Raw genomic sequence first — 26,197 nt, 5'->3', positions numbered from 1 at the left:
GGAGGCTGGTAGCCCTGAGGAAGGAATTAAATTGGAGGATGGAAGGGGGTGAAAAGGGGGAGGGGATTCAGGTACTCAAGGGAAAAATTGAAGCACTACAGTACGATAGATATAGGTCCTTAATGTGGGAGAGGGACTATGGGCATTTCATCTCACCGGACCCTTTCAGGGCATGCAAAGAGAGGGTCAGGCGGCGGAAGGTGGGGAGTTTGTGGGACAATGAGGGGATAGAGCAGGAGTCACAAGAAGGGATATTGAGGGTGGTGGGAGAGCATTTTGGGGGGCTCTTTGAAGTTGGGCAAGAGGAAAGGGAGGGGTGGGAGGAATATATAGAGGGGACCCCGGGGGTGGGGGGAGGGTTAACAGAGGAGCAGGCAGAAGCGCTGAATGGCCCTTGGACAGTGGAGGAGGTAAGACGGGCGATAGCCGGCCTGACCAGAGGGAAATCACCCGGTCCAGATGGGTTGACAGCCGAGTTTTTTAAGACATTTTGTGAGCAGATGATACCTTTCTTGGTGCGGCTGTTTACGGAGCTTAGCTGTCAGCCTGTTCTGCCGAGGTCCGTGAGGGAGGCGGTACTTGTTTTGATTGCGAAGCCAGGGAAGGAAGGGTCAAGGGTGGGAAATTGGAGGCCGATTTCTTTGCTTAATACAGATAGGAAAATTTTAGCAAAGATGATGTGCGCAAGACTGGGAGAGGTGGCAGCATCAGTACTGGCACCAGCACAGATGTGTGGCGTGCAGGGGAGGGGGGCGATAGAAGCAGCGGTAACAGTAAGAGAGGCAGTTGAGAGGGGTCGGAGGGCCCAGGGGGGGCGGGTGCTTGTTAGTTTGGACCAAGCCACAGCCTTTGATAGGGTGCCATACAAATATTTGTGGGGGGTTCTTACAAAGTATGGGATTCCTGTGCAGTTTGTGGAGGGGTTGAAGACTCTGTATAGGGAGGCAGCAACCTTTCCCTTGGTAAATGGGTGGAGGGGGGAGCGTTTCTCCATTGGGAAAGGGGTGAGACAGGGCTGTCCCTTAAGTCCATTGCTATATGTATTTGCCATCGATCCATTGCTGCAGCGGCTGGAGAAGGGTGGGGGTTTAACAGGGATAGATATGGGGGAAGGCACAAAGGTCAGGGTGGTGGCATATGCCGATGACATCTCTGTGTTTGTGTCTTCAAATAGAGAGTTTAGGTGGATGGAGGAAAAACTGGGAGAGTATTCAGGTGCCACAGGGGCGTGCATTAACCAGGAAAAGAGTCATTTGTTGAAACTCGGGGATCCGGCATGGGAGGTGGAGAGTACAAGTGGGTTCTTGCCTCCAGAGGGGAGGGTTAGGGTGCTGGGGGTTGTCTTCAGTGGGGATGAGACGTATCAAATGGAGAATTGGAAGGGAAAAATCCAGGAAGGGCGGCAGAAGGTGGAAGCCTGGAAGCAGTGGAAGCTGACATTTCTGGAACGGGTGCGTCTAATGAAAGTATATTTGGTTCCTTTGTTCTTATTCCTTAGTTATGTGTGTTTGCTCCCGCAGGGGTTGCACGCTACGATGTATAGTCTTTTTTTTCAGTGCCTCTGGGGTAACCGCTTAAATCCAATAAAGAGGGGGGTAACGTATTTGGCAAAAGAACAAGGGGGCTTGGGGATGGTGAACCCCATTCTTTTTTTCTCCTCCCTCTTCCTCCAGTTCCATTTGGGGGGGTTGGTGAGGGGACAGCAGGAAAGGGTGGCATGGGTAGAAAGTGTTCTAACGTGGGGTACAGTGTTTTGGAAAGACTGGTTGGGGGGAGTGGAAATAGGGAAGAAGCGGGTGGTAGGGGTTTTGGCAGGGGTGCCGGGTCAGGCGGACATGGCCCGTTTAGTTAGGAGTTGGAGGGTCATGGTGGATGAAGTGGTGGAGGGGAGGAAGACATGGATGGAAAGAGTGCTGCACCAGTGTTATGCGGTGGAACCTCTGCTGAAGGATTGCCCGGGGATACGTCAACAGCAGGCACTCCGTTATGTGGCGATGCCACGCCTGCCCCCTAAGTACTTCGATGTGGCATGGCTGGCACTGCATGGCAAGATGTATGTCCGGGCGAATCTAAAGTGTAGACCTGTGACTGACAGGGAGTGTCCAAGGGGGGAGTGCCAGGGAGTGTTAGAGACGATGGAACATTTTTTGTGTTTTTGCCCCTTTTCAGTTGAGGTGGGGAGGAGGGTGGCCAGGGATTTGGGGTTTCAGGTGGGTTTGTTTGAAAGTCTGAGTTATGCGGATTGGGTTTATGGGGGTGGTGGGGGGAAGAGGGTGTATGGTGAAACTTTTTTTATTATTTTATCCATACTGAAGTATTTCATTTGGATGGCACGTTGCCAGATGTCGCTGAGGCAGCGACAGCTGGCACCGGACACAGTGGCGATGGATGTGGTGCGGGCAGTGTGCCAAGTTGCAGCAGCAGAGAGAAAAAGGAGGAGTGAACAGCAGTGGCGTTTATTGTGGAAGGGGGTGCGGCTTCAGCCTCCCTGACGCGTGTTACAGTTTTTGTTTTATCTGAGTTTTTGTATTTATGTTTATTTATTGCTGGGAGGGAGGGGGGGTTTCTAGTCATTTTGTGTACAGGGTTTGGGGATGTTTAGTTTCATATGTACAGGTTTGGTGTGGGGATAGTGAAATGTCAGTTTATGTTTGTATTATTTGTATGATATTTGCTGCTGTCACTTTGTAATGTATTGAATTGTAGTGCTTTTTTGGTATAAGTCTATATAATAAAAATAACTTTTCAGTAGTTGGAACCTATGAACAGTACTGGGCAGAGCTTTAGATTCTTGCCCAGAAATAGCTAAGAAGAAACACCCCCTCCCCCAAAACCCAATGAATTTTTAGATTGAATCAGATTGGGCAGACTAGATGGACCATTCGGGTCTTTATCTGCCGTCATCTATTATGTTACTATGTAAAGGTTTGAAGCATTGAACATTGGATTCTTTTAGATCCACTACTACTGCTGCTATCCATTCAGTCATGTCTGACCCTTAGACATTCTGCAGGCCAGTCTGCGCCACGCTTCCCTGTTTTCTACGGCTTCTTTCAATTGCTCCACCTTATTGTTATTTAATTTTTTTTCCCAGCATATATTGTAATTAAATGCAAACTACTCCGATTATCTTTGCTTGGATGGAATGGCATATAAAGTTATGATAGACATAAACATTCATCTGGAAAAAAAACCCATCTACCTGGAGCGAGGGCATCTGTAGATGTAAAGTTATTTTCTGTATTTGTAGAAAATACATCTCGCGTTGCTATTTCTGTGGACATCTCAACAGGCAAGGTAGGATATGTCGTCTCGGTCATGGCTCTAAATGTTGGAGTGGTAGATATGGTTGTGGTTGGTGGTGAAGTTGACGCTATCAAAACAATATCAAAAGAAACATTCAAGATATTGAAGGGAATAGACTTACTAGATAAAGAAGATTGTTCACCCTCTCCAAGGTAGAGACAACGAGAGGGCACTCTCTAAAGTTGAAAGGGGATAGATTCCCTACAAACATAGGGAAGTTCTTCTTCACCCAGAGTGTGATGGAAAACTGGAACGCTCTTCCGGAGTCAGTTATAGGGGAAAACACACTCCAGGGTTTCAAGACAAAGTTGGACAAGTTCATGCTAAACTGGTGAGACTGGACTGGACCTAGGGGCCGCCGTGTGAGCGGACTGCTGGGCAGGATGGAGCATTGGTCTGACCCAGCAGCGGCAATTCTTATGTTCTTATGCTGTTCCTCGACACTGTCAATCTAAGGTCTTTAACAGATGAAATTTGCAATTCTATAAGCCCTGCAGGCCGCAGTTGATGAGACGGAACATATGGATCATAAGCATTTGTAGTTATATATGTGACCAGCTTATGCCCCTATTAGATAAACTAAGCACCCAATTTCTACGGCATGTAACTCTAAAGGGGGGCGTGGTCCTGGGAGGGGCATGGGCAGGCCAAGCAATTAAGGGCAATGTTATAGGAAACTTTCATTGAATTTGGGCAGCCGCTTTCTATAGCTTTTGGATAAGTAGCTTGCTTTTTGATTTATGCAAGGCACATGTGTGAGTTTGCAGCACTAAAGTGTTTCTCTACAAATCCTGAGGTGTTACCAGATAAGCAACTGTATCCCTTGGGTTAGTCCCTGCTAAGCAATTGAGGCTCATAAGTGCACGTTGATTTATTGGTGCGATTGAATATACATTTGAAGTTGATAAGTTAAAAAGAATAATAATTTAACAAAAAAATTTTTTTTTAAAGTAAAATAAGTTTAAAATAAGTTAAATTAAGAAAAGGATAGAGTGGAGGTTTTTTGATCAATGAAAGAGATCCATCGCCATTCAAAGATTGCAGGAGAACGATGTATGTTCCCAACATGGTGTTCTGAGATCTTTTCCTCCACTTAGGCATTATACGTATTTATTGTCAACCTGCTGTGGTACTGGATAAATAAGTTGACATACATATTTCACTGAGACACGCCAAGGACTTAAGTGCAATGTTATAGAATACTTTCAGTTGTGCACTTAACTGCCTGTACTTAGATGCTAGTATTTACACCAGGCCTTTGGCATGGTGTAAGTGCTCATGCAGTGGCATAGCTAGAGAGATTGGCGCCCAGACGGCGGAGCCCAGCATTGTCACACTTTGCGCCCTCCCCCCTGATCTTCCCCACCACGCCATGCACCTCCTCTGCCCCTCACCGCCTGAGCGCCTTCCCCCGCCCAATGTGCACCTCTTGAAACGTTCACCGGCGCAAGCAGCATCTTCCACCCTGATGCTCGTGCTGGTCCCGGCTCCTTTCTGATGTCATGTCCTGGTCCTGTGACCAGGAAGTGACATTAGTTGTCTCTTGCCTCAATAAACATGATATTAAAAAAAAAAAAAGAAGGGAGCCAAGGCCGACACGAGCGGCAGGGTGGAAGGCGCTGCTTGCGTCAGCGGACATTTCAAGAGGTGCGCAAGAGGGGATGGAGAGGAGGAGAGATGCCAGTGCCGGCGCTCTCGCAAAGGCAGCACCTGGGGCGGTCCAGCCTCGCCCCCTCCCTTTCTCCACCACTGTGCTCATGCCTAAAGTTAGATACAAAAATGCCGACTTAACGCTAGTATTTCATAATGACAACCAAAGAGAGGGTGTCCCAACGCAGTGAACACAACAAATCAAAAAGGCACAGAGGGCCTCAAGAATTGATGCAAGGGTGAATGCTCGTAACTTTAATTTCAAGACCCGATAAGGGCCAGTATTTCAGCTGTATGCCTGGGTCAGGGGTCAGTTATCAACTGTTCCAAAGCCTATAACAAGATGCAGAAAACCAAGATCGGCGTTGTAGAAATCCAAGGGCAAACCAAGGATAATCCAAGGGCATTGATTCATTGATTTATATTCCAAGGGTAATCCAAGGCCATTGATTCGTTGATTTATAAAACGCTAATCTTGTTTTGGTGCATCTTGTGTGCAATGGAACAGCTCACCCCTGATGCAGGCATACAGCAGAAACACTAGCCTATGCCGGGTCTTCAGATTAAAGTTATTGGGGCCTCTGTGCTTTTTTAATTTGTTGTGTAGTATTCTGTAACAGCAAGGATGCGTGTAATTGTCATTACAGAATTCGCACTTAGCTGCCTTTATTGAGTTTTCCACACATAGTGCTCCATGCAGGACAGACAGACCACTTACCTCTGTATATTTCCAGCTGAATATTCAATTTCATATCGTTAAACCAACCGTGAATCTCTACTCTACAGCAGTACGTCCCTCTGTCTTGTTCATTTGCATTCTCCATAGTTAACGAAACATCTCCTTTGGCAATCGCGCCCCTTAACTGGTACCTTCTGGATGTTTTTGATATCACCTGCCTACCATCTGTCTGAAGAATTTCATCATTACATTTGGAATTAGGGCAGCTGCCCCGCCCCCAGCACATTGTGGTGATGTCACTTGAACTTCTAACGGTATATCTGCATGGTAGCGTGACAGGGCTGCCCACTGTTCCACTCACCGTCAACGTTAACACTGTCTGCCCTGTAAAATTAAAAGAAAGGCATTAACAACAGTTTAAAAGAATTACTCAGAGACTTCCAGTAGGGAACAAATAAGAATGATGTACATTTGCAATAATTGTAAGCTGCAGTGATACAAGAAGAGTAAATAGATAAATAAAATTAGCCCATGTTTAGGGGCCCTTATAATCTAATCTAATCTAATCCTTAGGTTTGTATACCGCATCATCTCCACGTTCGTAGAGCTCGACGCAGTTTACAGTAGGAGAAATAGGAAGGAACTACAACAGAGGGTTAGAGGTAGAAGTGTGAAGAAAATTTAGAGGACTTGGGATGCCAAGATATAAGAGTTTCCTTGATTCCTAAGTTGGAGGGAGACTTACATTTTTTGAGAAAAGCCAGGTTTTCAGATGTTTGCGGAAAACTTGGAGAGAGCTCAAGTTCTGAAGAGGGGAGGTAAGGTTGTTCCAGAGCTCAGTGATTTTGAAGGGGAGGGAGGTCCCTAGCTTTCCTGTGTGGGAAATGCCTTTTAGCAAGGGGAAGGAGAGTTTTAATTTGTGGGAGGATCTGGTGGTATTAGGGTTTGAGGAATTCCAAGAAAGAGGGATAAAGGGAGGGAGGATACCATATAGGATTTTGAAAGTTAAACAGGCGCATTTATAGTGGACCCTGGCGATTATTGGAAGCCAGTGGAGCTTGGCCAGGAGCGGGGAGACATGGTCAAATTTACTTTTAGCGAAGATGAGCTTGGCCGCGGCATTCTGAATCCGTTGGAGTCTGTGGAGGTTTTTCTTAGTTAGGCTTAAGTAGATAGAGTTGCAATAGTTCAATCTGGAGAGGATGAAGGACATTTAAAAATGAGCTTTGCGCATTTTAATGTGGGACATGCCTGCACGCTAAGCTCATTTTTAATGCTGAAATGAAATAAATATTTTTTTTTCTTTGTTTCTGTTTTACAGATCTCATGTCAATTTTTCCATTCACGTGCAAGACCTGCAAAAACTTAACCCGGGCACATTTACCAGGTAGATGTGAATCACATGTTTACTTAGTCAAAAAATACTATGACTAGGGGCTTTCGATGAAGCTGCTAAGTAGTACGTTTAAAACAAACTGGAGAAAATATTTCTTCAATCAACGTATAATTAAACTCTGGAATTTGTACTGGAGAATGTGGCGAAAGCAGCTAGCTTTGCAGGGTTTAAAAAAGGTTTGGATAATTTCCTAAAGCAAAAATCCACAAACCATTATTGAGATGGACTTGGGGAAATCCACTGGGGGTTTTTTTTCCCTAAGATAAGCAGCATGAAATCTGCTTTACTACTTGGGATCTTGCCAAGTTCTTGTGAGCTGGGTTGATCACTGCTGGAAATAGGATACTGGGCTTTGATGAACCTTCAGTCTGTCCCAATAAGTCAGCTCTTATGTTCTTATTTAAGAGGTGGTCTGTGTTCCCACGTTAAGTTTGTGTGATCCAGTTGGCATACACTAATCAGAAGACACTAGCTGAATAACGCTTCCGACCCCATTCCTTGCTCCCTTCCAAAAAAAAAAGATTATAAACATAAATAACATATGATTAGTAACATAGTAACATAGTAGATAACGGCAGATAAAGACCCGAATGGTCCATCCAGTCTGCCCAACCTGATTCAATTTAAATTTTTAATTTTTTTTTCTTAGCTATTTTCGGGCAAGAATCCAAAGCTCTACCCGGTACTGTGCTTGGGTTCCAACTGCCGAAATCTCCATTAAAACCTACTCCAGCCCATCTACACCCTCCCAGCCACTGAAGCCCTCCCCAGCCCATCCCCCCACCAAATGGCCATACACAGACACAGACCGTGCAAGTCTGCCCAATACTAGCCTTAGTTCAATATTTAATATTATTTTCTGATTCTAGATCCTCTGTGTTCATCCCACGCTTCTATGAACTCCGTCACCGTTTTCCTCTCCACCACCTCTCTCGGGAGCACATTCCAGGCATCCACCACCCTCTCCATAAAGTAGAATTTCCTAACATTGCTCTTGAATCTACCACCCCTCAACCTCAAATTATGTCCTCTGGTTTTACCATTTTCCTTTCTCTGGAAAAGATTTTGTTCTATGTTAATACCCTTCAAGTATTTGAACGACTGAATCATATCTCCCCTATCCTTCCTTTCCTCTAGGGTACGTATATTCAGGGCTTCCAGTCTTGGAAAATTACCACATAACACTTTAATGTGCTTTGTAGTAAACCTTTTGATGACATGCAAACTACACATTATGGCTTGAGTTGAAGGACTTCTTGGTTTATTACCTACAATGTAATACACTACCAATTACCCCACCACCACCACATTTTCTAAGCCACGGTAGAAGTTTTTTAGGGTTATCTAATAAGGAGGAGTAGGGATGTGACCAATGAGGAGGCCAGCTACGTTTTGAAATCTATACTTAATAGACTTGTTCTTGGTGCAGATGAAGCCACTGAGGTCTATTCCCGTAGAGAATTGAAAAGTTGAAAATGAAATGATGAACCAATGACTATGAATTGTAGAGATATATTAGAGAAAAGTATTATTAAACTTCTTAAATATATATGAATTCACTATTGAATGAGGATACTATTGATCTATATACTAATTATAAAAGTACAACATATTACTCAAGAATAGACATCATAAAATTGTTAGATTTAGTGTAGCTTCTGTTTAGGAGATAAATCTATCGAACGTGTAGTTTTAATTTCTTTCCTGAAGGCACATTAAGTCAGCCTAGCTCCATTAATGTAGTTGCCTAACCAAGACTGCTGTTTATTTGCTTGGTACATGAGAGTCCTATCCAAAAAGGATTTGTATTTACAGCGAAAAGATTACGATTTCTGGTTATCCTTGTAGGACTATATAATGAGACTAGTATTTTAGCCCGTTACATTAACGGGTGCTAGAATATATGTCTGTGTGTCTTTATTTCTGTCTCTCTCCCTGGCCCCCTTTGTTTGTCTGTCGTTCTGTGTCTCTCCCTGCTCCTGTGTCTTTCTTCTTTCATTTCTATCTATCTGTCTCTCTCCCTGCCTCCTATGCAGCAGCATTTCTCTCCCACCACTTCCCTGTGCAGCAGCCACAGCAGGATTCCCTCCCCCTCCATTTCCCTCCCCCCACACCACTTCTCTGTGCAGCAGCAGCGTTTCCCCTATCCCCCCTTTCCCTTCCCGTGGTCTGGCCGGCTCCCTTAGTCCCTTACCGCCCCCCCCCCCCCTTCCCTTCCCACGGTCCCGACTAACCTTCCGATTCCAGCAGCGTCTGCAGCACTCTACACATTGCTTCTTCGGGGCCTTCTACTGCTTGAATCGGAAGATTTCAGGACCTGCAGCCCTTGCCGGACCTGAAGCGAGCTCTGGGGGTTTTTGGGTTTTTTTACGCAGGCCCAGCTGGAGCAGGAGGAGAAGCCTGGGAGCCAGGAATTAGCTTTATCCTTCAGACGGCAAGAGCCGCAGCGGCCGACAGGCTCCGCCGCCACGCGCATACGCACTCCTACCTCCGGGTTCCTACAGCACACAGAAAACGGGAGCAAGCAGGTGGGAGTGCGCATGCGCGCTTAGGGCTTTATTATATTAGATGAGATAAACGAAATGAGATAAAAGATGGGTAGGAGCTAGTCCCCAAACCAGCTTGAAACACACACAAGAAAACTTAGGGCTCTTTTTAGCGCATATACCTTCTTACTGGGCGCTAACCCCTGCACTAGCCAAAAATCTACCGCCTGCTCAAGAGGAGGCGGTAACGGCTAGCACGGACGGCAAATTAGCACGCACTCTTATGTGCGTTAAACCACTAACGCGGCTTCGTAAAAGGAGCCCTTAAACATTATTCGTGCCTCTATTAGTAACCAGTGCAGCAATCTGTAGTAGGGACTAACATGGTCGCTTATTTTCAATCCAAATATCAAGCGGACAGCCGTGTTCTGAACTATTCTTAATTTCCTCATTGTTTTTTTTTTTAGATATATCTGAATCATAGGAGGTCCTCTAATCTGAGTTCTTTAATTTTATGATATGCTCATCTCCCATAGTATATTATATGTTTAATGAGATCTCTTACATAAATCTAAAATAAAAAGAATATAAAGTTTTATTTTGAGGGGACGGAATATGTATATTTGACCAGCAATCTTTAGCGGCCATCACCATGCTTGAAGTAATCAAGATATAGTATTTTTTTTGATCATCTTATTACCCCTTTTTTTCTCTAATAATCATGGAAACCCAAATAGCAGCAACATTCAATCCCAAAGGATATCAAGATTCCATGCAGAATCCCAAAGAGTAGCAAGATTCCGGAATCCACGCTACCGATCTCGGGGCAACCAAGGTACTTGCTTTTAAGAACATAAGAACATAAGAACATAAGCAGTGCCTCCGCCGGGTCAGACCATAGGTCCATCCCGCCCGGCAGTCCGCTCCCGCGGCGGCCCGAACAGGTCACGGCCTGTCTGAGTCACCAGAAGGGGCCCCCTTGCCACCTTGGTTTCCCATTGAGTTCTATCTTCCCATCGAAGTCCCCACCCTCCGGTCTTGCACATGCACGACCAGAGCAGGCCGCGACCCCTGGTTAGCTTTCTATACCTGTGTTACATCTCAGCTAATTTAAAAATATGCTAAGTTAGTCCCCCCAAAAAAGGTACAGTATCATCCTATTTTCTTTTCTGTTTTATTTCTATTTATCAACATCAAAATAGAAAGTTAATATTAAATGATGCACTTCCCAAAAAATAAGTTGTCACACATTGTTCCATTATCTTGTGTCCTTCCTTTTTCAAGTGTCCCAAGACTGGTTTAGACTTACAATATTTAGAGCATCAAAACTTGTTCCAAATTCCTTATTTCCTGGCAGTGTTCGGGCACCTGAAAGTCTGATCTTCATCAGAACCTGCAGTGTTTGCACTTTTGATTCCCTTTTCCTCTCTGTGCATATCGTAGAAATTAAGACGCCTATAAGGGAAGTTACACTGGTTCACTTCTGCTATCTACAGAAAGGGTCTTTGTGACAGGCCTCTGTTATTCCCGGTCACAACGTAACCTGATGTAAATGCTGGCACCCAAGTTAAGCGTGCTGAGACTGAACTGCAGAACTATTTGGAAGACTCCCGACACACCCATAGCCACACCAACCTTTTGAGTTACACGCTAGTAGAGTTGGATGCCATGTCTTACAGAACAGCATGCAGCCAGATACACCAATTTTAACGAGTGTCAATTAATATCAGCAGGGGACGGACTGACAGGCATCTGGGCCCCCTGGGTCAATAAGGCGTTCCCCCCCCCCCTCGCCCATGCCTGCTTCCGTAGCAGTTTCCTTCAGCTGTCTGACACGAGATCTCAGCCTGCTCTCTGCTGTGTCCCGCTCTTGTCAAAGTAGGAAGTTATGTTGGAAGGGCTGGATGAGTTGAGAGCAGGCTGTGAGCTCAGCGAGAGACAGCTGGCAGAAAGTGCTGAGCCCCCCCCCAAACTGCTCTGGAACCTCAGCCACTACCTGCTTGCCCATAAGGTCAGTCCACTCCTGGCACCCAGTTATTTTTAAGGGATTGTTATTTTTTCATTTGTGTGCCCATTTACTTATTTAAAACATTTTTAATCCGCCTTTATCCAAGGTGGCTCACACTAATACATACGTCTTTCAGGATTTGCACAGCATAAAGATCCCATGCATCAGCAAAAGTCATAAGATTATACCATCTCAACCTATAAATTACATCTCAACCACTCATTTACTGCATTACTTCAATCAAGATGCATACATCTAGTAACGTGCAAAAATGATGATATTCAGAAAGTAAAATATTAACTCAAGAAGCAGAATGTTAGCTTAAAAAAGCTTGAGCAAATAAATAGGTCTTAAGCAACTTTCTAAATTGCAATAGATTTTTTTTGGCCGTGCTCACAAATTTGGGGATGTAAATCTCTGTGCCATATATAGAATGTAGGGGCAAAACCTCATCAGCCTACATTACCCATTAGCCCTATCCCAAACAGTTTATAATCTGACTATGAAGGACTCAAAGAAAGTAAGGCCAGAATACACCACAATTCTGTTTATAATGACGGGGGGGAGGGGGGGGTTTGCCATGCAGCTTATCTTGGAGAAATTAGGACAGATTAAATTATTCATTCTGGCGGGAATCCCTATGTTAGGTCTTTAAAATGGAAAGGGTCATGGCCATTCAGAAGGGATGTTACAAAAAATTTATGGAAATTTGGGAACCATTAACTAAATATTGTAAGGATTGACTTATTTGTCTAAATGAGGAAAACATACACATCCGAGGAGGGGGGGGAAGGGGGTATGTTTTGGCACTGATTAGGAGGTGTGGTTAGGTTGTTTACAGGTATTTTTATTATTTATTGTTCAATTGGATAAATGGGTGGGGGAAAATAATTCTTGTCATTATTTCTAATAAGTTTATTGTGCTGTACTTTTAATATTCTATGTAAATGTATCATTTATTCTGCACAATTGTAGTTTTAAAAATGAATAAAAGAATGTTAAAAAAAAGAAAAAATACACCACATACGTACTCTATAAATCTCTATTGAAAGACTTATTTCACCTAATTCCCAGTAGAATCAGCGCTCTGCTCTCTAGGGCACATTTGGGTTTTGGTGCATCATACAAATTGACTGCACACCAAATCGATGTACCAAGGGCTGCTGGAAAATTCTCAGCCCAACCAACAAAGTTGGGGCAGTCTCCATCGAGGGCTAAACGCTTAGAGCTCCTTTTACTAAGCTGCGATGGCGTTTATAGCGCACGCAGAATTGCCGCGCGCGCTAAACCCGCACTTCGTGGCTAGAACTAACGCCAGCTCAATGCTGGCGTTAGCGTCTGGTGTGCGCGGCAATTCTGCGCACGCTAAAAACGCTATCGCACCTTAGTAAAAGGAGCCCTTAGTCCAGTGATTTTCCACTTTTTTTGTTCCGTCGGAAAATTATGGAATGAAAAAAAAAAAATGTGGAAAATTGCTGGACTACCGTAAGCGTATAGCCCTCAATGGAGACTGCCCCAACTTTGTTGGTTGGGCTGAGAAACTTTCGGCGGCCCTTCGTAATGTCCTCTAAGCAAAAAATTAACCCATGCGAAATCGATTAGTGCATTTTGAAGCACTATACTATCAACCCATTAAAATGAACGTTTGGGGACTAGTAAGTCCTTTAATGATGTATGGAGTCCATTGACTACTTTTGTTGCATTACAGGAAGGGTCATGTTTCTTCCCTTTTCATTAGATTTCTTTACACATCCAGGGAGGGTGGGTGGGGGGAGGGAAATGTACTTTGAGGAGTTAAATTATTTAATTATAATATTGAAATCACATCCTATATTTTATTGTATTAATAATGACTGTTTAATGTAATAATTGTATAGTTATTAGTGCGTTCTATGCAGTATATTATGATTTACCAATTGTATTGCACTATCAAAGTTTGAAAATCAATAAAGATTTAAACAAAAAAAAAAAAAATGAATGTGTGAAAAATACCACTTGGAAACTAGGAAAGCTAGCTAAAAATTTTTGGGGCTGTGTAAATCCTTACAGAATATTTGAGGGGCTCAGAGACGCATAACCTAGGCAAAGCAGCACATCAGATTTTCAATTTAGGTCTCCAGGGGCCCTTTCTAATTGTCCACGGTATTATTAGTTTCAAACAATTCGCTGCTCAAAGGAGTCTGCCAAAAAGACATCCAACGTTTACAATTAATCCAAAATACTGCCATAAAAATTATTATCCCAGGACAAGCAGGCATGATATTCTCACATGTGGGTGACGTCATCTACGGAGCCCCGATGCGGACAAAATTGCTTTAATCTCCTTCAGAACTATGAAAACCAAGGAACCCACTTTTATCCATAAATATCTGATTCCACATGATCCTCTGAGAACATTAAGATCTGCTTCAAACCATCTTCTTCATGTCCCATCCCTAAAAATTATTAGCACCCGTAGGGCTTCTTCTTTTGCAACAATATGGAATTCGTAACCATCATATTTAAGGTCTGAACAGAATTTAGATAAACTCAAGGGTGGCCTCAAAAGCTTCTTATTTAAAGACGCATATGACTGTTAATTGATCTAAGGGACTTTTCTAGCTCATTTTCTATACTAAAATTTATTTTCCCTTTCCCTATGTTATCCTTAATTGTTCTCTCTTTCTTTCAAATTGTATTTCTCCCCACTATCCTATTGTCTCATGTAAGTAAAGTTATGTCATTAATAGTTTGTTAACTGGACCCCTTTAAAAAATTTTTTACTGTAAAACACTTAGAATTTATGATTAGCGTTTTATCAAATTTTTAACTTGGTTCTTTTTGTTACATAGAGCTTTTTGGACCCCAGTTCGTTTACAAAAGTTGGATAGCTCTAGCTCTAATAGATGCTGGCATTGTAATTTAGATGCTGGGACTCTAGATCATTTACTTTATTTCTGTCCCTTTGTCAATGCCTTTTGGAAGTTAATTTGGGACCAAATTAATTCAATGTTAGAAAATCATGTTGCCCTATCCTATGATACTATTTTATTGGGAACGTCCATGAGATTCAAGAGTCAAATTTCAGCAAATAACAATAAACTTTTGTTAATGCTGACGGGGGTTGCCATTCAACATATTACTGGAAATTGGAAGGATTATACTAAACTTAATTATACCTTTTGGTGGAATTCAGTTTGTCATAGTTATAAAATGGAGAGAGTGCTTGCTATACAGCAAGGAAATTATAATAGTTTTAAAAAGATTTGGGGGCCATTGATTGCATATTCTAATGCTTAGACACCTTGGACACCTTTTTATTACATAGGACTATATTTAATGTGGGGATGGGGACGTATGTTATGTGATTTAATGGGTTTATTCCTGATGAATGGGATGGGTGGGGGAGGGGTCTTTTTTATATGCATTTGACAATAATTGTTAGAATATCAAGTGATTTGTACGAATTATCTGATTGAATTTTGTACACTTGTTGCAAAAGTTAAAACTGAATAAAGAATTTTTAAAATTTTTTTTAATAAACTTGAAATTTGAGGAATTAAAACTTTGACCAAAAAAAAAAATGGAAACGCAACTGTCCTTTACAACACATATAGGGCTCCTTTTACTAAGGTGCGCTAGTGTTTTAAGTGCACGCACAAGATTAGTGCGTGCTATAGCGCACGCTAGCCAAAAAATTACTGCCTGCTTAAAAGGAGACGGTAGCGGCCAGTGCGCGTGGCATTTTAGCGGCTGCTAAAACCGCCAGCGCGCCTTTGTAAAAGGAGCCTCTAGTGTGAACTATAAGGACTAGAGACTTGGATTTCAAAATAGTCCTATATATGTTATTTGTTAGTCATTGTAATATACAATTTATTGATTTATATCCCGCCTTTCCCAAGGCGGGTAACAACAAGGTACAAACATAATCAACACCACATTGATAGCAACAATATCAACCATTGTAAAACATCGCAAAAAAAATCATGCGAAACTTAACTAAAACTTGTATTTACAGACCGTGTCATCTTTAAAAAAATAAAGTTCGACTCGGTTTACAGTAAATAAAACGAAAAATCTCAAGTACAGAAGAATCTCTCATACCATGTTCACCTTCCTGGGAGTCAAAATCTGGAATGATCTCGCAGAGTCAATAAGAACAGAAACCAACCATGCCCAATTCCGGAGAAAACTGAAAACTCTGCTCTTCGACAATTAACTTTATAAGATCAACTTATGCTCCTTGCTTAATATCATTACTCATAATGACTGGGGTTGCCATTCGACAAATTACTTATAACTGGAAGAACTGGAGTAGACTAAATTATAATTTTTGGTGAAATTCATTATGTCGTATGTATAAAATGGAAAGAGTAATAGCAACGCAGCGAGGATATATTAGGAAATTTCAAGATGTGTGGGAGCCATTAACAAAATTTTGTAATGATTAGTTGTTACTTTTCCCTTAATTCTTAAAGTTCATTTTTCAGGGAGGGGGGGATTTTAAGTATAACATCTTATATAAAGTAATTTAATTACTTATTATGAAGGGGTGGGAAGGGAGGGAGATAAGATTTTATGATTGGTATCACTGCTGAAAATTAAGTGATATTCTCAATGGGCAAATGTGTTTATGTGTTATCACAGTTATTGTATGTATAAAAATGAATAAAGATTTACAAAAAAATATATATATATCATTAGGTCTTCTCCTCCTCCACCCCCCACCCACCCCCCATCCTCTTTGCTTCCCCTTGCCCTTAATACCCTTTTCCTTTTCAAGTCGCCTAGAGCCTGCTTAGGTTTGTGCAACTTACAAATACAGTGGTACCTTGGATTACGAGCATAATCCGTTCCAGGAGCATGCTCGTAATCCAAAATGCTCGTTTATCAAAACAAAGTTCCCCATAGAAAATAGTGGCAACAACAACGATTCGTTCTAGAACCAGGGGTCAACCAGCGTCATCTCCTCCTTCTGCCTCCTCCTTGGGTCATCTGAAGAAGAACCCCACAGTGCCGCTTCGGGGAGGGATGCCAGCTGCCGGAGAACCCCACAGTGCACCTTTGGGGGGGGGGGATGCCAGCCGCCGGAGAACCTCGCAGTGCCTTCAGAGGAATGCCTCCTCCATCTGCCGGCCAGCCCTCCACGTCGGATGCCCCTCGCATGCTGGAGAGCCCCCACCTGAGCCCACGTAGCCGAGCGCCACCCCACCCGCACGCCATGTACGACACGCACAACACTGATGATTGACGCTATGCACATCACACGCAACGTGCAGGCGGGACAGCACCCGGCCGCGCAGGCCCAGACAGAGGTCCTCCAACCTGCGGAAGGCACCCGATGTAGAAGGCTGGATGGAAGAGGAATCCTCGGGGCAGTGCTCGGTTTGCGAGTCGAAAGTTTGCTGAGTGTTTTGCTCGTCTTGCAAAACACTCGCAAACCGAGGTACCACTGTACTAGATTAGATTGGGAAAATTTACAATTTGGTGAACAGCCCAGTTTTAAGATATTTGCGGAAGATTTGAAAAGAACCTAGTTCTCTCAGCCCTAAAGGGATATTATTCCATAATTCAGTTGGTTTGAAAGAGAAAGGCTTCCCCAGTTTGCTAGTAGAAGCTATGCCTTTCAAAGAAGGAAAAGGCAGTTTAAGCTTTTGCATACTTCTGACCAGTCCATATTTTTTTTTAAATTCCAAGACAAAGGAATTAGTAGAGGACAAATGTCAAGATCTTGAAGGTTAGACAAGCACATTTGAATTGTATTCTGGGGAATATTGGGAGCCAGTATAGCTTCACAAGATGCAGCGATACATGCTTGAATTTGCCTTTACAGAAGATCAGCCTAGCTGCTGCATTTTGAATCAGCTGAAGTCTTTGCAAGCTGGGTTTTTTGTTTTTTTTGCCACATAAAGTCACAGACTTTCTTTTTACAACATAAAGTCACAGATAGGCTAACAGCGCCTTTCCTATGCACCTATTAATTCAGGTCCCGTATTTCATCCTGCAAAAAAGATATTTTATATCTTATAGCCTGCTTTTGCAATGTGTAAAATTTGGGGGATTACTTGCTGGTTGAGAAAACACCATTAAAATATCAGTGTTGGAAAAAGGAACCGTGTCTTTCATTTGATATTTCTGTTTCTGTCTTCATCCCTTAAATAATACCACCGTAGGTCGGATAATGAGTCACCGGCAACTGCGACGCTGCTAGTGCAGTTTGCTATAGACTCCGACGGAGAATGGATGCTTAAGTTGTTTTTCAAGTTCAAGGACATACCATTTATGACCAAAACTGTGAGAATGTATCCTGATGTGTCAAGGTTGACCCAAAAGAGAAGAAAACAGTTTCTCATTTTGAGACCGAGGGTCCTGCAGTCGGGCGCTACGTTCGTGCTCAGATACCCCTGTAAATGTGTGATGGTCTATCAGGGGAATAGACATGTTTATTTTGAACCTCAGCAGTTGATAAAATTTATCTCTGCAAAAGAGCAAACTTAATATTCTTGAGAGAATTGTTGTTACAACCTGCTTAGTTTAATTGGGCTCCTTGACTCAACACCATCTGCATTTTCTTAGTAATGTTGGATTGAAAATTCAGCGAAAGTAGCTTTCTCCCCCCTTATTGAGGTCTAATTTTTTCCAATCCGGTATACTTAGAATTTTAAGGAAAAATTTTTCCTATTGTACTGTACTATTGTTTTGTCTGTTTTTTCCATTTAAATTTATCCTTTTGATTATTTTGTTAACAATGGTTGAGACTGGTATTGGAATATTTCTTTGAATTGACTGTTTATTATGTCAAACTATAAAATTAAATAAAGAATTAAAAAAAAATAATAATAATAATACCACCGTTATTGATCAATGAGAGACAGGATTAAGTTGTCCCAGGGATGCCAGTGGGACAGCAAGCATGAGTTGGATGGCACGTTAATAATTTCAGAGCCAAAGAAAGTTAGAAATTAAAGATATTCTTCATTATAAAAAGTCCTATCTAAAGAAGGAAGAATAGATGAATTGGTATCTCTGGATAGTTTGAACATCTCTCAATTCCTAGAATCATCTAAAGATTGTATAGCGAAGAGAGCAACATTGTTGGTTACTTTTAGATCCGAATTAGAAAAACAAGCTATGCTTAAACTTTATTTTGCGAATAAAAAGGCTCTGTTCTGTGAGCAACAATTAAATGTTTTCTCAGATGTCTCTAAGCAGACACAAGTTTCAAGTTTTATTAAATTTGATAAATCGCTTATTGCATACTAAGCGAGTAACATTTAAAAATATATTGTATACAACCTTAAAAGGGGGGTAAGAAAACACAAACTGACAATACAGACGAACTTGGATGCATAAGGAAAGGGCAAAGGTGGGCAAAAAGTTACAAAATTGCTGTTTTTCGAGAGAAAAGAGAGCAAAAGCCGAGTAGAGGAAAAAAACATTAGGAATGGGATAAAATGGATAAAAAGAGTTATTTTAAAGATTAAAAGAAGCTTTGAAAAGAAAAGTTTTTAAGTTGGTTTTAAATAAATTAAGATCTTTAACTTCTCTTATGTATAATATAAGAGAAGGCAGTTCCTGCAACTTAAGACTCGTGTCTTAGCTGTGGGAGCTTTATTTTTTTCTTAAATTTCCATGTAAGTGTTTGGTGACTTATGAGAATAATAAGTATATTTTTGTTGATCCATCTCAGTCGGAAATTTTTCTTCAAGATAAATCTAAGGTGGACAATTTTCCTGAAACTAATACGGAGGTTGAGAAGAAGTGATATTGTTATGAATCTTTTTCTTTTTACTTATGTGATTTCTTTAGGAGATATTCAGTCCCAATAATGTGGACTAATATTTTAATGTGTTGTATTTTCTTGATATTTTGTGAAATCTCCTAAAGTTGTAACAAATAAATAAATTTATAATTTTTTTTTTTTTTTTAAAGATCAGACCTGGTTATACAAATCATGAAGGTGCCCCCTATTACCCCTGAACTCTTACCTATGCAGAGCAGGGTCAAAGTCCAGAGCAGCAACGCAGAATGAGACATGTTTGCTGACAGGGAAAGTCGGGAATGATAGCCAGTAGTAAGGAGCTGACACATTTTATGTTGGACTGACCTGCTGTGTACAAGACAGCAAGACACGCCTCCTATCAGCCCCACCCTTCCACTGCAGCATACAATGCCTGGTTGAACTGAAAGACCATCAACTGACCCATTATCAGTGCTTATTAACCCTAATCTGAATCCTATCTGTCTGTCGCGCAATGCGATGTCTGCTCAACGTTTAGGAAGCTCTCTCTCAGAGCCCTGAATTGAAATCATTATGTTAACAATTCTATAAACTGGTGCCTCATTTTAAGTGACTCCAGTCTAAAGGCGCACAAAGCCGCGTGGGCACACCAAAGGTTAGGCGCGCCTACTTATGACCTGTCAATGGCTGGGGGTAAGTGGACGCACCTAAGTGCATCCTGGAATGCGTGCAAATAATTTCATAAATTGTGGGTGTCACGCTCATGCTCCACCTGCATATTTACCCCCTGAGATGTGTGCAGTGGTGTAGCAAGGGTGAAAGATGCCTAGGGTGGTAGCGCCTCTCCCTGCCCCCTCCCCCCTCACTCCTTCCCCGCACCCCTGCTATGCACGCGCCCCCCTTCCCTTTCCCTGTACTTCTTTCACTATCCCGGTGTGAGCAGCGTCACCGACTCGCTGCCTGCGTTGGTGTCGGCTTTTCCTCTGATGCCACTTCCTAGGCACTGGACCCGGAAATGATGTCAGAGGGAGAGCCGATAGTGGTGCGAGCGGCAGGTTGGAGCTGCTGCTCGCACTGGCAGAGAGCTAGAGGTACGGGGGTAGGGGGGAAGTGAAGACGCGTGAGCGCTGGGGGGAGGAAGGGTGGAGAGGAGGAGGGGTGCCGGCATCCAGACCAAGACGGCACCTGGGCAGACCCCCCTCCCCCCTTACTCCGTTGCTGGATGTGTGTGCAAATTATTTGGTTAACAAGTTCTTAACCATCAAATAATCCTAAATCCAATCTCAGCTCAAGACATTGATTGTCATAGGGCTCTGCTGGAAATGGCTCTAGATCAGATCTCTTGAAGGGCTTCTGAACGTTAGGAAAGAAATAAAATCTTACTTCTTAGATAATAATAATAATAATTTTGTTCTTATATACCACCAGCCTCAAAGAAAGCAAACAGAATGCTGGGCATCATCAAAAAGGGTATCACAACCAGGACGAAGGAAGTCATCATGCCGCTGTATCGCGCAATGGTGCGCCCGCACCTGGAGTACTGTGTTCAATACTGGTCGCCGTACCTCAAGAAGGACATGGCGGTACTCGAGGGAGTGCAGAGGAGGGCGACTAAACTGATAAAAGGTATGGAAAATTTCTCCTACGCTGACAGGTTAAAGACGCTGGGGCTGTTCTCTCTGGAGAAGAGGAGACTTAGAGGGGACATGATAGAAACCTTCAAAATCCTAAAGGGCATAGAGAAAGTGAATAAGGACAGATTCTTCAAACTGTGGGGAGCCACAAGCACTAGGGGTCACTCGGAGAAATTGAAAGGGGACAGGTTTAGAACAAATGCTAGGAAGTTCTTTTTTACCCAGAGGGTGGTGGACACATGGAACAAGCTTCCGGAGGAGGTGATAAGCCAGAACTCTGTACAGGGGTTCAAGAAAAATTTGGATAGGTTCCTGGAGGATAAGGGGATAGAGGGGTACAGATAGAACTTGAGGTAGGTTATGGAAGTGGTCAATAACCACTTCACAGGTCGCAGACCTGATGGGCCGCCGCGGGAGCGGACCGCTGGGCAGGATGGACCTCTGGTCTGACCCAGTGGAGGCAACTTCTTATGTTCTTATGTTCTTAAGTTCGAGGCGGTTTACAGCAAGAGGCGCTGGACAATCAGCGAAGCGGTTACAATCAAAGTCAGCAATACAATCTTACATAATAAAGAATATGAAAGCTAAAAGGTTCATAGGGTTACAGGATTGAATAAGAAGTAGTGAGTGGATTCTTAGTTAACAAATCGATTGAACAGACTTGTTTTTAATAGTTTTCTAAAATTGAAGTAGGATGAAGAGTGCGCCCACCAGGACAGACAGGGAAAAATTTTACAGTACCTGAATAAATTCATGTAAACTATTTGGGAGAATAGTATAGAAAATTGAATAAATAAATAGTGTGAAAAGTTTCAGCCTCTGATAACCAAAGCTGGTATTGTGATGTCATAATGCCTCATTCCACCAATAAGAGCCAACCTCATCAGTGATGTCACAATGGCTTAATTGTCCTCATTTTGATTGGCTCATTTTGATTTCTAGAGTGGCGCAGTGGTTAAAGCTACAGCCTCAGCACCCTGGGGTTGTGGGTTCAAATCCCGCGCTGCTCCTTGTGACCCTGGGTAAGTCACTCAATCCTCCATTGCCCCAGGTATATTATATAGATTGTGAGCCCACTGGGACAGATAGGGAAAATGCTTGAGTACCTGTTTGTAAACCACTTAGATAACCTTGATAAGCAGTATATAAATACCTAAAATAAATAAATATGTGAGCCTTCATGGAACATAGAAATACCTATTGTACCAGAATTTATAAGACACCTGTAAGCATGATGGCTATTTTGGTGGTGTACCTTTAGGTATAGTAGGTTTTTATCTGCTCCTGGAGGGCTCACAATAAGGTATATAAAGGAATTAAGGTGAGTTATATGTTCTGCCTACTCAGACATAGCGAGATCCGGACAACTGCAACAATCATTGAATTAAGGTGGGATTTGCACCTGGATCCTGTTGTTTAAACTCTGCTGCACAGCCACTAGGCTGCCCCTCTGCTCTGCAGACTTCTTTGTGGTCATGTTTGTGCAAATGATGCCAGACAAATGGGTTTTTTTTTGCTTGGTTTTATTTTGAATAACATAGTAAATGATGGCAGATAAAGACCCGACTGGTCCATCCAGTCTGCGCAACCATGCATGCTCCATAAATCAACCACTTAGTTTAAATGGTCCTTTTTCTTAGATATTTCTGGGCCAGTAACCCAGATCCCTGTGCTTAGGTTCTATCTATTGAAGACTTCCGTCAAAGCTCACTCCAGACCATGGCTGCTCATTTTTGGACATTTTCAGCACACGAAAGTCCTTTTCATGTGTTGTCAAACAGGAAATCCCAATGTTTTTCCAGTTCAAGAATGGCTGTCAGATGGATGGGGTGTTTTTTTTTGGAGGTTATGAACAGGATGGTCCCAATTCTGACATGGATATTATTTTGAAAAAGCCCCTCCATGTTAATACTATTTGCATTCTGCTTCTGCCTTAGTTACTGGCTCTATTTTAAAAAAAATGTAAATATTTATCTTATGAAGGTTGATGTAATTTAGAACTCGGCCCCGACATGCGCTATTTAGCATGCCCTATTTAGCATACGCTAAAACGGCTGGCGCGTCTTAGTAGAAAGGCCCCTTGATAATCTTAAAAACAATCCACAAAGGATACAAGATAGAAACCAAATAATGTACACTTCCCCCTCCATATTCGCAAATTCCATATGTATGGATTCGCTTATTCGCGGTTTTAAATTTAAAAATGTATTTTCATTTTCCAGGCTATTTTAAGCCCTGTAAGCTCCCCCCCCCCCCCCTTAAGCCTCACCTTGTGGTCTAGCGGGTTTTTGGGGCAGGAGCGATCTTCCCACGCTCCTGCCCCGTGCAGATCGCTCACAGGAAATGGCTCGAGAGACTACGGGAGCTCAAGGCAGCCATTTCCTGTGAGCGATCTGCATGGGGCAGGAGCGTGAGAAGATCGCTCCTGCCTGAAAACCCGCTAGACCACCAGGTAAGGCTTAAGGGGGGGGGGCTTTCAGGGCTTGAAATAGCTAGGGGAAGCGGGGGTTAGGGGCAGAAAACTATAAGAACTAGAGGACATTCAGAAAAATTAAAAGGGGACAGATTCAAAACCAATGCTAGGAAGTTCTTCTTCACTCAACAGGTGGTGGACACCTGGAATGCGCTTCCAGAGGACGTGATAGGACAGGGTACGGTACTGGAGTTCAAGAAGGGATTGGACAATTTTCTGAAGGAAAAGGGGATAGAAGGATATAGATAGAAGGTTACATACAGGTTCTGGACCTGATGGACTGCCGCGTGAGCAGACTGCTGGGCATGATGGACCTCTGGTCTGACCCAGCAGAGGCACTGCTTATGTTCTTATGTTTAGAACCGACCCGAATATTATTTGCAGTTTTTTAATATTCATGGGCCGGCTCTGCCCTTAACCTCTGCGAATACAGAGGGGGAAGTGTATACAATAAAAATGACCCAACACGGGCCTTGTTTCGGAAAAATAAAAATGCCTTCCTCAGGGGTCTTATAGGGTCCTTGGCTATCTTAAATATATAAACATAAAAGTCACAAAAAATACAAATAGTTAAGAATCTACAAACACGTAGGATAGCTCATAAGACTCCAATGTAGGCTGCTGTCATGTAACACGTGAATGTACATAAGATCATAAGATTTGCCGTGGTCCATCGTGCCCAGCAGTCCGCTCACGCGGTGGCCCTTAGGTCAAAGACCAGTGCCCTATTTGAGTCTAGCCTTACTTGCATATGTTCTGTTCCAGCAGGAACTTATCCAACCCTGTCTTGAGTCCCTGAAGGGTGATTTCCCCTATAACAGCCTCTGGAAGAGCGTTCCAGATTTCTTCCACTCTCTGGGTGAAGAAATTCCTTACGTTTGAATAGATACTGTCTCTGCAGTTGTTATTGTCCCAATTCATATGTTGAAGAGACTAAGCAAATCTGTTGGTTCCGAATACATTCTTGGTGTGGTCTGCCTTATAGACTTTGTGGAGAGAGTAGTGTGTTTGGAACAACTGCTTAGGACCTACTAGCATTTATCAGTCCCAGCCCTGGTCCCAAACCAATAAATCTTTTATGTAAACAGTTCCCCCCTCCCTCGCCACTCAAACAGTATATAGGCATATGCAAAAGATCCTTTTTACAGTAGCGTAAAGAAATGTTATAATCTGAACATTCACTTTTATTGATTTTCTTACAAATGCAACATTTATTTTATTTTTATTTATTAATTTACCTATTGACAATCTTGTGCACCATACCTGTAGCATAATTCACTAAAACACATTTTTTTAAAATGTGTCTCGGAAATTAAGATCATACCATAAGAAAAATCAAATGGTTAATTTTGATTGGTCTAAGTGGGGATTAGAGTATTAAAAATAAAGACATGGTATTAAATGCTACGAGAACCAAAAGAAAGGGTTCTCCAAAACCAATAGCACACTCACCCTCTATAACAGTGGTTTGTGAGGGGCATCGTGCAGCACCTCTTTCATAGACTTTTCCACCATGACTTTTAGAGGCAAGTGTGGGGGGGGGAAAAAAAAGTGGCTGTGGCAGAGCCAGATCATACAAGTCAACTTTTTAGAATGATCAAGAGTATGATAGTCAACAAAAAATTACCTCTGCCAGGATATAGTGAAGGCTCTTTCTCAAGGAGTGGAGGTGTGGCCTAATGTTAAGAACTACTGCCTCAGTCTCCTGAGGTTGTGAATTCAAACCCAACCTGCTCCATGTGACTCTGGGTAGGGTTACCAGACATCCGGGTTTTTCCCGGACATGTCCTCCTTTTGAGGGCTGAGGGCGGGGCTGGGGGGGCGGGCGGGACAGAGGCGGAACTGGGTGGTCCTGGGGGGCGTGGCCATGGTAACTCTAACACAGGGCAAGTCACTCAATTCCTCCATTGCCTCAGGTTCATAGTTACATTGTCAGCCTGTTAGGACAGATAGGGGAAATATTTAAGAGTACCTGATTGTTATTCAATGTATTGTAAACTGCTTTAGGTGAATCTCTTCATGAAAAAGGTGGTTGACACTGGCATTATTTGAGCATCAACCACACCCACAAATCTGGCACCTCCAGAGTGCTGAGATACCTGGGAATGATGTAAATAAATCCCCATAGATCAGTGGTCTCAAACTTGCGGCTCGGGGGCCACATGTGGCCCGCCAGGTACTATTTTGCGGCCCCGTGGTTTGTACTAGTGCTACCCGCTCTTTGCAGCATCCTCTGGTTTCCCCCTGGCCTCCCGTTCTTATCTTCAGATAATTACCACAGCTTGCAAAGAGGATTGCCGGTGCTTTAGCGATCCTTGCAGGCTGTCGTTGTCCTCAGCAGCATGTTCTCTCTGCCACGATCCTTCCTCTGACGTCAGAGGAGGGGCGGGACTGTGGCAGAGAGAACGTGCTGCGGAGGCCGATGGCAGCCTGCAAGGAACACTACAGCACCGGCGATCCTCTCTGCAGGCTGCGATAATTAGCTGAAACTAAGACCAGGAGGCCAGGGGGGAAGCTGGAGGATGCTGCAAAGAAGGGGGCAACAAGCAGGCCTTCGGTGGGGGGAGAAGATTTATAAACTATAAAGAGTTTTACCTCATGCAAAGTTGTCATTTCTTTAATAAGACATTAACTATTTTTTCTGCAGCCCTCCAAGTATCTACAAATCCAAAATGTGGCCCTGCAAAGGGTTGGAGTTGGAGACCACTGCCATAGATGCTACATTCAGTAATTTACTTGTTGCAGCTCCCAGTCTTCTATTATTTCATAACTGAAAGATTTTGTTCTAAGTTGTTTGAGTAAAAGCAGAAGCAACAAAAAAACGGAAAGCTGAGATTTGGGTGTA

General features: G+C 42.9%; 1 protein-coding gene across 2 annotated transcripts in view; it reads right to left on the bottom strand.

Moving 5' to 3' along the window:
- Nucleotides 1-19,543, bottom strand: part of LOC117351746 (T-cell immunoglobulin and mucin domain-containing protein 4-like) — a 39,660-nt gene extending 20,117 nt beyond the window's left edge. For both annotated transcript variants that reach the window (XM_033927516.1, XM_033927517.1), the window contains exons 1-3: nt 19,493-19,543; nt 5,675-6,019; nt 3,203-3,373 (exon numbers count right to left, since the gene is read on the bottom strand). In XM_033927516.1, coding sequence (XP_033783407.1) covers nt 3,203-3,373; nt 5,675-6,019; nt 19,493-19,541 — 565 coding nt within the window. In that variant the 5' untranslated portion in view covers nt 19,542-19,543. The remainder of the gene's footprint in view (nt 1-3,202; nt 3,374-5,674; nt 6,020-19,492) is intronic.
- Nucleotides 19,544-26,197: the final 6,654 nt, after the last annotated feature.

The sequence above is a fragment of the Geotrypetes seraphini genome, chromosome 18 (assembly GCF_902459505.1).
Source record: "Geotrypetes seraphini chromosome 18, aGeoSer1.1, whole genome shotgun sequence".
NCBI classification, from domain to species: Eukaryota; Metazoa; Chordata; class Amphibia; order Gymnophiona; family Dermophiidae; genus Geotrypetes; species Geotrypetes seraphini.
Note: the sequence above shows the minus strand (reverse complement) of the source record. Positions and strands in the feature narration are given on the sequence as shown.